The sequence below is a fragment of the Bipolaris victoriae genome (assembly GCF_000527765.1).
Source record: "Bipolaris victoriae FI3 unplaced genomic scaffold scaffold_2, whole genome shotgun sequence".
In the NCBI taxonomy this organism is placed as follows: domain Eukaryota; kingdom Fungi; phylum Ascomycota; class Dothideomycetes; order Pleosporales; family Pleosporaceae; genus Bipolaris; species Bipolaris victoriae.
In genome coordinates this window covers 313,071-326,103 of record NW_014575390.1, presented here as the reverse complement: position 1 = coordinate 326,103, position 13,033 = coordinate 313,071, and the positions used below count along the sequence as shown (strand labels likewise).

The window sequence follows — 13,033 nt, the reverse complement described above, 5'->3', positions numbered from 1 at the left end:
AATAGCTTCTCTATTTTCTACCTGAGGACAAAATACTGTATTTACTGGCACGCTCCGACTACCTAGTTGGTATTTGTTAGGTATGTTCTAGTACACAGTAGACAACGGATAAAGGGACATGGAGAGCTTGAGGTATGGTCACGTGACTGAATACTGCACCTGTACATCTTTTATTGCTATCACGTGCCTTGATCGAAACTAATCAGTCGTGCAACCAAATTTGTAGGAAATTTGAATCAAAAGATTTAATCCCATCTCTAGCTGTTCAACAATTAATAAAACAAAACTTGTTCTCTACCATTGCTTGATCTGATTGCTGCCGACTATTTTCACGGAGGAAAAGTAGAATGTGCGCTACGATTCTCTCAACGCTATCCCTTTTTCCATTACAACCAAGGTTAGCCATTAGAATACATAGTAACTCTCAGTCGTACATGCGCGTTCCAGATCTTGACTCTGGAACTGACGATAGATACTCTCCCGTCATGATGACGCGCACAAGATTTTGTCTTTGAATGAGGACATGACCTAACCATATACTTTCCAAGATACTTTAGAGAGCCAAGGAAGATACGTCATACCGTTTGTACTTGGATTTGGGATGTGGTTTTCTGGGTCCATACTCCCAGGCGGCATAGACACGAATGCGTGGTACGCCTAGTATCCCAAAGACTGTGTCTTATTCTGGGACTTTATTGCGCAGCGAGGTGACATAAGCCAAGTCAATATACTCATTATACGGTTCTCTAATTGGTCCGTCATCATCACCAAGGTTACCACTGGCAAGTAGGTCCGCAAGGATTTGACGGTCCCTTCTAGATTTTAGTTGTTGGAGGACGTGGATGCAGAATGGATTATTGAAGATTAAACACTGGATAATTAAGAAGTGCCGCTGAATGATTGTACGACGGTGTGGTTTACGCATGTTGGTGCGGCGACGAACACGGGAGTGACAGGTTATTTGAATGATGTTACGATTGATGATATGAAACCGATTTGATAGGGTTCATATGAATGCTAAGATTCAGAGCTGGATGGGGTTGAGATTGATTGTATTAGGTAGGAAGGGTGGGAGGCTGTTTAGATAGATGGACCAGATTGAATGCAGTTGCCATTCTCATTTTTACAGTAGTTTCTAACGTCTGCCTTTTCTTGTCTTTGGAGACATCTTGTAAATGATTGTATCGTGTTGGGTTCGGTCAGGAAACATATTGCGGTAAGTGAACCACGGCACATAGTGACGGCGAGATATGTTTTCGAGTTTCGTAATAGGGCGGACATATTCCTGGCGGAGCCAGACGGTGTGATTGGACTTTACTTTCTCGATCCAAAGCATTACCGACTATCTACGGACCGGGAGATGGATCAAGGAGCTGAAGATACTGTGTGCGTCCTCCATGTACGTTGAGACTGACAAACCAATATCGACAACCTACGCGCGTTCACTGCTAACCAGAGATAGCGTAGGGGGTAGTCGGTTTTGTTGGCGCATAGTTGGTAACTAGGTGACTGGAGCAATTGCGGTGAAGGTGGAGTCTAGTAAATATAGCGTGGATACTGAAATGCCTCATAGGTGCAGCTGAAGGAGGCGATTTCCCAATGTAGAGTTTGGGTCTTGTGATGCCGTTCTAGCAAGAAAACGGTCATCGTTGCTCCATCTGCCGCGGAGAATGCTTGACAAACATGTGGCTGTGCGAATACAATAAAAGGCTGCATGTGCCACATGGCCTGCGCCACGACAACCTGCGTGTGTGAACAAGGGGTCACGAGCTGAAAAGTTCAAACTCTAAATGACACCTCCATCTCGAAAGACTATTACAGATGCAGTAGCACGAACGCTTGCATGTGAGTGGTGGAGAGATCGAATGCATCTGAGATTTAAATTGTGAAAGATGTCAGACGGCGTCGTGGCGGACGATCTAGATTGGCGATTTTCGGCAAGGGGGGGGTGGTGGGACATTGCAGTCCTTCCCGCCCGCAGTGGGCGCTGCGTGTCAATCTGACTGAATCCAGACGCCTATTGGGAAATAGAGGTGGTCAAGGAGCACAGTGGCGGTCTCGCAGTTGACAGCACACGGGAGAGATTTGTGTTTTTTCATGCCGTCGTGCTAGCCTGGCCGTTCGCCCAGCCTCGCTTTGTGCTGCGAAATGCGGGCAGATTGACGTAACATTTGCACCACTTTCAGTGCGATCGCCAGCATCGCTTTCGCTTGGCAATGTTCCGTCGACTGGATCTGATGGGGCACGTCACGAATTACCGTTCTGCATTTGCGCCGCTTCGGTAATTCCCTTGTGCCCTTGTCGCGCATCACAGCGGTGAATCGGTACGAAGAAGAAAAGACAAATCTGCAAGCAGTTCCGCACAGCCCACTCGCATGCCTGCCCCCTGTCGTAGTGTTGCCCCAGACGCATCCATGGCGACAGGGCGACAGGGTAAGGGATGGAAGCAGTCGTCAGTTGAGGCTGAGAAGGGCGCGTAGAAGAGCTCTCTCAGGGTCCAGATGGTCGGCAGAGGGGCAGCAACGAGCAGAAGCTGAGCGGTTGGCGCTCAGGCTTGTGTCGCGCTAAAGGACCGAAAGCTGTAGTGGCCGCAAGGGCCACGACGTCACACTAGGCGCGTCTGCCAATCCTGTTTATTTGTCTCCCGTGCAGGGGAACCCTCTCTCCGACATAGATACGGCGCAATACTACATAGTACATTCGTTTCTCCACCGCACATCTTACTCTTGTGCATCTCCCTTCATCCTCGAGGGCGCGTGCCATTGTCGCATCGCAATCGCCCACAATGTCCTCCACCGTACGTTTTACCACCACGACGCCAGTCACTATGCAGCGCGCTAATTGTACCAAAAATAGGGTGGTGAAATTGGCAAGGCCAAAGAAGAGTCCAACAGCTCCGTGTCCAGCTTTGTGTCGACACTGATCCCCGCCTCCATTATCGCCTTTGCCTTTACCGCTGCTTTCTTCGTTGCCCGCAAATATTTCCGTAGGGTCTATGCACCCAGGACGTACCTCAACCATCTGGGCAAGCAGCGCCAGACGCCAGCCCCCAGCCCCGGCTTATTTGGCTGGCTCAAAGATTTCAAGAACCTCAAAGATGAATACATCCTCGACCACCAGTCCATTGACGGCTATCTCTTCGTTCGCTTCTTCAAGATCCTCATCGCCACCAGTTTTCTCGGATGTCTAATCACATGGCCCGTCTTGTTCCCCGTCAATGCCACTGGTGGTGCGGGCCAGAAGCAACTGGATCTTCTCTCCATGAGTAACATTGATCCCAAGGGCACAAATGTCAACCGTTACTATGCTCAGGCCGGCATTTCCTTTATTTTCCTTGGTTTGATCCTCGTCATCATTGGTCGCGAGTCTTTCTTTGTCGTCAACCTACGTCAAGCATACCGTCGCTCACCATGGGGAGCCAGTCGCTTGTCTTCGCGCACTATCCTCTTCACCAATGTACCCAAGACGCTTTCCCAGTCCGCCCTGTTCGAAATGTTCCCCGGTGTCAAGCACGCCTGGGTTGCCTCGAACACCAAGGAGCTGGACGAGCTGGTCGAAGACCGTGACGACACTGCCACCAAGCTGGAAAACGCCGAGGTGGAGCTACTGACCAATGCCAACCAGAACAGACTCAAGGCCGAGAAGGGCAAGAAGCACTTTGTCGCCGAGAATGTGAGCGATGGCACCAAATGGATTGACCCCAAGAAGCGACCAACCCACAAGCTCAAGTTTTTGATTGGCAAGAAGGTCGACACTATCGAATACGGCCGTTCTCATCTCGCCGAGCTCATTCCCAAGATCACCGCCGAACAGGACAAGCACTGGAACGGCGAGGGCGACCTCGTTGGAGCTGTTTTCATCGAATTCGAAACTCAGAGACTCGCACAGGATGCCTGGCAGATGATGCAATCGAGGAAGACCAGACCCAATAAGAGCCTTCAGGCACGGCAACTCGGCGTCATGCCCCAGGAGGTCGTGTGGGGCAACTTGCGCATCAAACCTGCAGAGCACTATGTTCGATGGGCGCTTGCTACTGCTTTCATTTCTGTCATGATCATCTTTTGGGCAATTCCTGGTATGTGCAATATCATGACTTGTTCGTTGCCCCTCGCTAACCATATACAGTCGCTTTCGTCGGTCTTATTTCCAACATCAACTACCTCGCCGAGCGCTTTACTTGGCTTGAATGGATTCTGGACATCCCCAAGGTCATTCTCGGTGTAATTACCGGTTTATTGCCCGCAGTCCTCCTTGCTGTCCTCATGTCCCTCGTCCCCATTATTTGCCGTCTCATGGCTAAATTGGCTGGTTATGTCACTTACAGCCAGATTGAGCTCAAGACGCAGAACTGGTACTTTGCATTCCAGGTTGTGCAGGTTTTCCTTGTTGCCACTTTGTCCGGTGCCGTCACATCCGTTATCAATGATGTGCTTGACAATCCTGGCAGCGTCCTGACTCTTCTCTCCACCAACCTACCAAAGGCTTCCAACTTTTACATCAGTTACTTTATCCTCTTGGGTCTTTCCTCGGCTGCTGGCACCCTGCTCAACATTGGTGGCTTCGTCGTTGTCGTTCTCCTTGGACGTGTACTTCCTGGAAAAACGCCCCGCAAGATCTTCCAGAACCTCACCAAGCTCTCCGCTCCATCATGGGGCTCTGAGTTCCCGAAGTGGATCAACTTGGGTGTTATTGCTATTACCTATTCCGGCATTGCACCTCTTATCCTCGGTTTCGCTACGGTTGGATTCACTCTTGTCTACATTGCGTTCAGGTACAACTTCCTCTATGTATACGAGACAGACCTTGACACCAAGGGCGATGCGTACCAAAAGGCTCTCCGCCAGCTTATGACTGGTGTCTACCTTTCGGAAATCTGCCTTATTGGTCTCTTCGCCATCGCCACGGGCGACAACGTTCAAGCTGCCGGTCCGCTCGCGATAATGTGCCTCTGCCTGCTACTCACCCTCATCTTCCAATTCACGCTCAAGACCGCCCTTAAGCACGAAGAAGCACGCCTCGCTTACGCCGACATCCCTCCGACCCACGGCGGTATGCGCAACGAAGAAGACGGCCTCCTCACCCAAAACGGCGAAAAGGCTCACACCACCGCGGCAACCCCCACCTACGTACCCAAGCCCACGCACATGCCTGCCTTCCTACGCAAGATTCTCAACCCAGAGAAGCACTCGCTGCACGCCCTCTCCGCCTCCCTCGACCAATTCTACCACACCCCTCAGGACCCGCTCCCCGTCGAAATCCAGAAGCGCGCCTTCTTCAACCCCTCCATTACCAGCCCCACGCCCGTCATCTGGATCGTCAAGGACGACATGGGCATCAGCACCCGCGAGATCCAAGACACGCAAAAGGCCGTGCCCGGGCTCATTATTACAGACGAGCAAGCCACATTTAATGAAAAGGGCAAGGTGTACTGGCATGGTGTGGACGATGGCCAGGCGCGCGAGGCACCCGTATTCGACGAGCGCATCATGTACTAGAAGTACAAACGACTTGGTAGTTGTATGGTTCCATCACATGATGGATGGAGTTTTATACCCCACGAAGTCTTATATTTTCGGGAAAAGGGACGGAATTTGTGTGTCTGTTTTTTTTTTCTGAGTTAATATATCTTCGGTCCTTTTCTTTTTTTTTTGTGCTGGACGGATGGATGGAATCTTTTCACGAGGAAGAGAGAGTAGTAATGTGGCGAATTAACAGAACAAAACAAAACAAAGAGAATGAAATAGTGCATTAGGTAGAATCTGCTTATGCAAAGTATATAGTTAATGTTAAGACTGAACTTCGGATAATTTAATCACCACTTTCATGCATAAAAACTGGACTTTTTTTCATTTCAAAGGATCAATGAATATTAAACATAAACTCCATTCAATCATTAAAAAACAGGATATCAGACACTCTCTACACCAAGTTGAATGCAGCACTCTTGCCCTCGAAGGCCTCAATGCTACCACCAACCTTCTTGGCATCACCGTTATACTTGATGCGATACGTCCCCGCCGCCGGTGCCGTGAGACCCGTGTCCCACGTAATAGTAACGTCACTCGTACCCGTCAGGCCGTTGACGCGCTTCCACTCGTAGACCAACTCCCAGTCTTCGTCGTTCTTGACCTGCGTCCACGTACCGTCGGCTGCCTGTTTTTCCACAGAAGCAAAGGTGCCTTCGAGACGGAGGTTGTTGCGCGGGTTGGCGCCAACAAAAGTGGCGCTGACCAGGGCGCCGCGAGCGTAGCTGGATACAACGTCTTTTGTAACTTGGCCAAACGAGCGGCCAATGCCTGCACCGTCGTAGACGACACCGGTGATGAGCGAGATGCTCTTGTCGCGGTGATCTGGAGGCGATGGGCCGGGTGGAGGAGCGCTCCTTGATCCATCGGAAATGTAGGGTAGGTATGTCAAGGTGGAGTTGATGAAAGCGTTTAGCGTATGTGGGCCGTAAAGCGTGGACGCACCCTCGTAGCGCTGGATGCTGTACTCTTCCTCGGTGGCAATGTAGTGCGTGTATGTGTTTCCTGGCCCACCGAGCACGACAATGGGCGACGAAGCAATGTTTGATGAGACAACAGCGTTGTGAACTGCTTCACGCCAGCGGCGACCAGACATGGTGGTTGCTTCACCGGGTGAAACAATAATGACAAATTGACCAACGCGAAGTAGCTGGATGTCAACAATGTTGGGGGACCAAAGGTAAGGCACGGTTGCCTGACCAACATTCAGTAAGACGGGCTTTGGGTATTGGCATTCCCTTTGCTCCTTGCTTGGTGGAGAAATGGCGCTGCCGACGATGTTCCAGAAGGGATTCGAGGGCGCGCCGGGATCGTTTTGGACAAAGTCAAACGCACCAGGTCCATCAGAAGTTCCAGCGGCGAATGAGTTACCCATTGCCGCAGGACATGTATGGACTGTGGATCCATTGCTCAATGTGAAGGTAAAGTTGGAGAAGTCGACAAAAGTGTGGAAAGAGCGAATGCTGCCGGAGATGGCTGTGAAGGAAGCCGACTCGTAAATGCCCTTGGCCCCTTGATATTGACGCTTGCCGATTTCGTAACAAGACTTGTGGCCACCGTCGTTGAGGCCATAGTATGGGCCACGACCATGACAGTCCTGACTCTTGCCTCCGCAAGTACTGTCGTTTAGTCTGCACTGCGAGCCGGTTCCATCTTCGCAGTAAGCACCAAGAACGTTGGGAGTCGTGTCACCGACGTTGGCCTGTGAAAAGCCTGCGACAAAGCCCTGGGCGGCATTTGCGCTTGCCTCCATATCTTGCTCGAAGAGATATGCGGCGACACCCTTGTTGTCTCCAGCGATGAGCGTTTGGTTGCCAAGCAAGCTGGTACCATGGGTCGGGAACCAGTTCAAGACACCAATATTCTTTCCATCGCTGGCCCGCGTAAACTTGAGCAACGTCATGGTCTTGTCTACATCGTCCGTGTAACGGTCGCGCTCAGCCTGTGGGTTGGCAAGATAAGCAAAGAGACTGCGGTTGATGTTTGCATTGGCAATTTTGGCGCTGCCAGCACTGACGGTTCCCAGCGTCAGGCCTTCGTGTGCTCTCTTGATCGACAACAGCGTTCCGTCAACGATGGCTTGATAGCTCTGCTTGTCAAAGCCAAGGCTGGTGATTTGTGGGAGGAGATAGTTCAACCAAGCACCCGGGCCAGCATGGCTGTGGGTGCCTGTCACGGCTACATTGTTCTTTGTGTAAACGGAATATTCGGGGCCCATTCCCTGGAGACCCTCCAAGATGCCATTACGAATAGCAGTGTCTCCAGACTGGGTGTCTAGGACGAGGTACACAAATCTCTCGCTCGCTACGCTTGGGTTGCCAATAATGAAGGCGCGCGAGTAAATGCGCTGGCGCAGTCCAGTTCCTTTTTGCGATGAGTTGGCATAGCCCATCAAGTTGAGCTCGACAACAGGGCTATCAAGCGGTTAGCGACGGGGAAACTCAAGTAGTACGAGTCATATCATACCCGGTAATGTCTCCTTTGCCAACACCGATGAGGTACGACGACGCATCTTGGGCGGCGGGACCGTCATCCTGCTTCTCACTGAAGAACGAGTCCTGCTGAGCGCCAGTGTAGGTTTGGTCTAGGCGCGCATGCCAAAAGTCGACCGAAGGGAATCCCAAGTTGATGACGAGTTGGCCAATGATCAAAGAAGCAAGTAGGGCGGCGCCCAAAGCGACGGCAATGTGCGAGCGGGCCATTGTCGCAGCAAGATGGGCGTGCGGAAGTGTGCGGAAGGAGAGGAAGAGAGCGAGACGCTCAAGAGGAAGGTAACAGGTACTTGTAGGTTATGGAGGGCGCATGGAGAAGGAGCTGTGGTGCAGGTCCGTATGTACCACAGGACTACAGGGAGTATGCTTTTGGCCACAGAAGCCGCCCTGGCTGTGGTTGGAGGGTCTGGTATTGGTGCATGACGCTGCGGGGATGCTGGCGCTGTGGTTGGTGGGGATGATGTGCGAACAGGGCCCAGTAGCTTAATTTCATCGGGTCAAGCTTTCTTTGGTTTCGCGACCTTGGGCACAGCCAATACACCATCTTCCTGTGCCCCTGCACATCGCTTGCAACGATGCCACTCATTCAAGCCTCCTACGATGACCTCCCTTGTACGTAAATTGCCGTCGCCAGGAACAGCTGCAAGTCCGATGCGCTGCGCTGCGTGCTAGGGGGACTGCGCGCGTGATAACGGGATGCAAGCTGCATGCTAACTCGTTGCAGATGTAGATACGGAACCGGATGCAAACAGCATTGCTGCTGCCAAAGCTGCCATTGACGCCGACATCCGCAGCGCTGGTGTAGACACTTCAGAAATGCATCCGGCCCTTATACCAGCCGCCGCTGTGTACACACCAACTTTTTCCGACTTCATCTCGCGCGAGCATGCGCGCCTCGACGACGACCCCACCTCCAAGCTCTCTGGCATAGACCTGAAGCGCTACGAAGATCTCGACGCGCCTGAGAACACAAACCCGACGACTGATGAGGACCGTCCCGAGCTGCTCGAGCGATGGAGCAAGGCTCTGAAGCAGGCATACACCAGCTCCGAGTATGTCCAGGGCAGACTGACGCAGCTCAGCTTGCTGGAAAAGTTTGGCAAGAACGCGTGGTTGGTGGGCAACTCGCAGCTGGAGGATATCTTGAAGAGCATCGAGGCTGAGCTGGCCAGTCTGAAGAAGCAACAAGAGGAGACGGACATGGCTAGGAGGGTACAGCAGGACAGCGTGAGCGGTGAAATCAAGACCCTGGAAGATACATGGAAGAAGGGCCTAGGGAGACTGCTTGAGACCGAGGTTGCGGCAGAGGGACTCAAGCAGCAGATTATGGAAAAGAGGAAGGCTGGTGCTGTTTGAAATGCCCATGTTGTGCCATTTGACTTGGTAACTGCCGTGTTATGATACCCGATTGCAATGGAATATATTATCTTTACCTTCTTGATGTTAGCGTTTGGGGATGCTTGACCATATTTCTAGGTATTAAATTTTCCGTGAGGAGATGCTAGCAGCAAGAGCGTTCAAAGACGGCCCGCTTGCTGTAGCTCCTCGTATATGAAAAGCAGATCAAGTTCATGTGCAGAATAATCCCCGCAGGGGTTCGTCAATGTCAATAGCCTGGAATGGGCCTTGATCTGCACACTAGATTCTTCCCTTATCCATCTCCAAGCACGGAGTTTAACAGACACTGATAGCAATGCACTGGCACCATCCCATCCTTGGCACCTCGACTTCTCACTCTAACCCATTTCAACTCCGGAACAACCAAATCCCCGAGCCTCGGCTCAACCCCAGCTTTCCACCCATCCAACATCCGACGCGACGATCGCTTTAGCCGTGGTGCCGCCATGAACCCGCATATCTCTCTCCCTCCCCTGTCCGTCCTTTACACCCATTAAACTACCTTTCCCCAAACTCGTCCTCTTTTCACCAATCAAAAGAAAAAGAAAAACATAGCGAAAATATGGAAAACAGCACCCTCTTCGACGTCAGCGTACGTAATCTCCCGACACTACATGCCTTTTCCATTTGTATACTACAGACATACTAAAAAGCATTCAACAGGGCAAAGTCGTCCTCGTAACTGGCGGCGCCAAGGGTATCGGCCGCATGATCAGCGAGGGCTTCGTCCGCAACGGCGCCACCGTCTTCGTCTCCTCGCGCGACGCCAAAGCATGCGAGGCGGCATGCAAAGAGATGAATGCTTTGGGAAAAGGAAAAGCGGATTTTATAGCAGCGGATTTGTACAAGGAAGATGCGGCGGCGTATATTGCTACCGAGTTGGGCAAGAGGACTACGAGTACGTTCTTATCTCTACTTCCATCTTCTCATGCCATATATGGTTTCCACGGGATGTACTGTATGGGAGGGGTTGAGGGGAGAACGATAAAGTAGCTAACGCAACTTGGTGGCAAATCAGAACTCGACGTCCTGGTCAACAACAGCGGCAGCAACTGGGGCGAATCCTACGACAAATACCCGTCGGCAGCCTGGGACCGCGTCCTCAACCTCAACCTCAAGCGCGTCTTCCAACTCACACAGGCCGTCACGCCCCTCCTCGAAGCAGCAGCTACCCCTTCCTCCCCAGCCCGCATCATCAACATCGGCAGCGTAGACGGCCTGCGCGTCCCCGCGCTCGAGACGTTTGCGTATTCGGCTTCGAAAGCTGGTTTGCATCATATGAGTCGTGTACTCGCGAGCCATCTGGGCAAGAGGGGTATTACCAGTAATACGATTGCGTGTGGCCCGTTTCAGAGTAAGATGATGAAGGCGACGCTGGAGAAGTATCAGGATGTTATTACGGGGGGTATTCCGCTTGGTAGGATTGGTACGCCGGAGGATGTGGCGGGTACTTGCATTTGGTTGTCCAGTCGAGCGGGTTCGTATGTTAATGGTGCGACAATTGCCTTGGATGGTGGCAGTGTTGTTGGTGCTAAGTTGTAGAGTTTGGAATCTTAGCATGGTATGTAAAATAAAAGGCTACTTCGTTTTCAAGTACATGTATACAAGAGAAGAATAGATACGTAATTACAACAGTCGAGTATCCATGGGTATTCAAATTATTATTAATTTTCTTTTCTTTTTTGAATTAGAACATCTAGATATACGGAAATCTAGTATACTCTAGAAATCACATTCCGCCGCCTCCCTAATTGCCATACCCACAACATATAAGAAGATGGAAAGCGAAAAAAAATGCAGAAAAGATGAAGATTGTGCATCCAGACCTTCAAAAAAGCACGTGCCTTGAAAGCCCCCTAGTTTCCCTAGCCAGAAGAAAAGAGGAGAGAAAGAAGAAAGGCGAAAAGCGAAAACGAAACAAAAGAAAGATGAAGAAAGAAGAAGATAATAATGCTGTGGTATCATCCATATGCAAAAAAAACACAACCTATATAAACGCCGCTCTCCCCTATATTTAAAGGGAATTCGAAGAGAAGAAAAAAAAGGTTGCTTGCATTAAACCTCACGGACAAGTCAAGCTCCTCGACCTCTTACTCTCGCCCAAAGCCAAAGCATCCGCCCTCAGATTCTTCGGCACCTTGGCTTTAGCCCAACACTGCATGGCCACCCTCCTCATAAGCTCGACCTCCTCATCGCGAAGCCTGAGCTGTCGTTTTGCAAGCTTGCTCTTGCGGAGCTTGACACCTTTTTCGGGTGCTGCTTGGCCAGAGGCGACAAAGGGGACGCTGGGGTGCGTCATTCCACGCTTCGAGGCTGGGCGGTCGGTAGTAGGAGATGAGACGAGGGACTCGAGGTTTATGCATTCGGCGATGAGGGCCTGGATACCCGCAGAGAGCTGGGTGGCGCGAGAGAGGATGTAGCTCCAGATGTCTGAGCCTTCCCAGAAGGGGTCATTGATGACTGCATGCTGGAGGGCGGGAAGGATGTGGGGGAGCGGGGGCAGAGTCCGGTCTTGGGAGTCCTGCGAAGGGGGTTCTTCCTGGGTGGGTGTGGCGACGGTTGCGGTGCTGAGAAGACTTGCGGCAATGGTCAGGCGGATGTGGCTGTCGGTACTCAATGTCTCGGTCACGACGCAGGCTGGGCAGCCGTGAGTGTGGCACCAGTCGGCCTCCTCGGTGATGAAGCATTGCAGGCCGATGAAGGCACTGCGGGATTCGCCCGAAAAGGCGAGTTCAAGGTCAGAGGCGCGCTGTGTGCACAGGGCGGCAGATGCTAGGGTCGAGGCACGCGAGAACAAAGTAACAATGGGCATGATAAGGGCGTGGAGGATATCGCGGTGGAGCAGCCATGTTTGCTTGGCTTGGGGTGAGCATGTCGAATGTGAGGCACAGAAACTACTGGATCCATTAGCCGGTGTACTTTGCAGATGGATGCTATTGTTAGGTAGGCAGATAGGTAGGTGGATGATGGTTGGGTTGGATTGGGTAGCATGCTAACTGCAGTGGTACTGGAGCAGCAGGCGTGCGATAGGCCCGGTGCGATAAGCTCCCGGACGCGGACAAGAGAACAACAGAACAGAACAGGACAGGACAGCACATACTCGGCCTGGCCCGCCAAACACCTCCTCAGCGCACAAAACGCCTTTGACGAGTTGAGGGCATCGACATCCTCCTGGGAAATGGCAAACGGACTCTCCGTGTATATCGCGTGACAGTTATCCATTGCGGTGGTAGTGGTGGGGGTTGTAGTCGTAGTAGTAATAGTAGTAGTGTGTCTCCTTGGGCTCGCTTTGCATCGGTATCCGAGTGACGAGTGACGTGGGTGCAGGCTCCGGGGCTATTATAACCTGTCTCTCCCTGTCTCTTTCTCTGGTCGGTATCTCCCTCTCCGCACAAGAACAAGGGGGTGGGGTGGCAGGGCGGATATGCCGGAAAAGTAAGGCGAGAAGGTTGTAGAAAGCAAAGGGGAAAGCAAAGGTCAAGAGGAGAGGCGGGATGGAAGATTCGAGGACGGGTTTTTTTGGGCAACTTGGAACAAGGGACGCCGTTCCCTATTATTTCACCCAAATGACGCGAACGAGCCTCCTCAAGCCGACATGCTAGGGGCGCTTGCGAGTGG

General features: G+C 51.8%; 5 protein-coding genes across 5 annotated transcripts; 3 read left to right on the top strand and 2 right to left on the bottom strand.

The window, feature by feature from the left end:
* Positions 1-2,785: 2,785 nt before the first annotated feature.
* COCVIDRAFT_11461 (hypothetical protein) lies at positions 2,786-5,495 on the top strand (the record flags this gene model as incomplete). The annotated part of the gene is made up of 3 exons (XM_014706551.1): positions 2,786-2,797; positions 2,857-4,075; positions 4,126-5,495. The coding sequence occupies 3 exons, from the start codon at positions 2,786-2,788 to the stop codon at positions 5,493-5,495; spliced, it is 2,601 nt and encodes an 866-aa protein (XP_014562037.1).
* Positions 5,496-5,919: 424 nt separating this feature from the next.
* Positions 5,920-8,227, bottom strand: COCVIDRAFT_33050 (hypothetical protein; the record flags this gene model as incomplete). Its single annotated transcript, XM_014706675.1, has 2 exons — positions 5,920-7,939; positions 7,992-8,227. The coding sequence occupies 2 exons, from the start codon at positions 8,225-8,227 to the stop codon at positions 5,920-5,922; spliced, it is 2,256 nt and encodes a 751-aa protein (XP_014562161.1).
* Positions 8,228-8,592: 365 nt separating this feature from the next.
* COCVIDRAFT_22010 (hypothetical protein) lies at positions 8,593-9,373 on the top strand (the record flags this gene model as incomplete). Its single annotated transcript, XM_014706581.1, has 2 exons — positions 8,593-8,629; positions 8,742-9,373. 2 exons carry the CDS (start codon positions 8,593-8,595, stop codon positions 9,371-9,373), a joined length of 669 nt encoding a protein of 222 aa, XP_014562067.1.
* A 604-nt stretch (positions 9,374-9,977) lies between these two features.
* Positions 9,978-10,957, top strand: COCVIDRAFT_22009 (hypothetical protein; the record flags this gene model as incomplete). The annotated part of the gene is made up of 3 exons (XM_014706580.1): positions 9,978-10,007; positions 10,079-10,313; positions 10,434-10,957. 3 exons carry the CDS (start codon positions 9,978-9,980, stop codon positions 10,955-10,957), a joined length of 789 nt encoding a protein of 262 aa, XP_014562066.1.
* Positions 10,958-11,477: 520 nt separating this feature from the next.
* COCVIDRAFT_84734 (hypothetical protein) lies at positions 11,478-12,637 on the bottom strand (the record flags this gene model as incomplete). The annotated part of the gene is made up of 2 exons (XM_014706674.1): positions 11,478-12,309; positions 12,516-12,637. 2 exons carry the CDS (start codon positions 12,635-12,637, stop codon positions 11,478-11,480), a joined length of 954 nt encoding a protein of 317 aa, XP_014562160.1.
* Between the last annotated feature and the right edge of the window lie 396 nt (positions 12,638-13,033).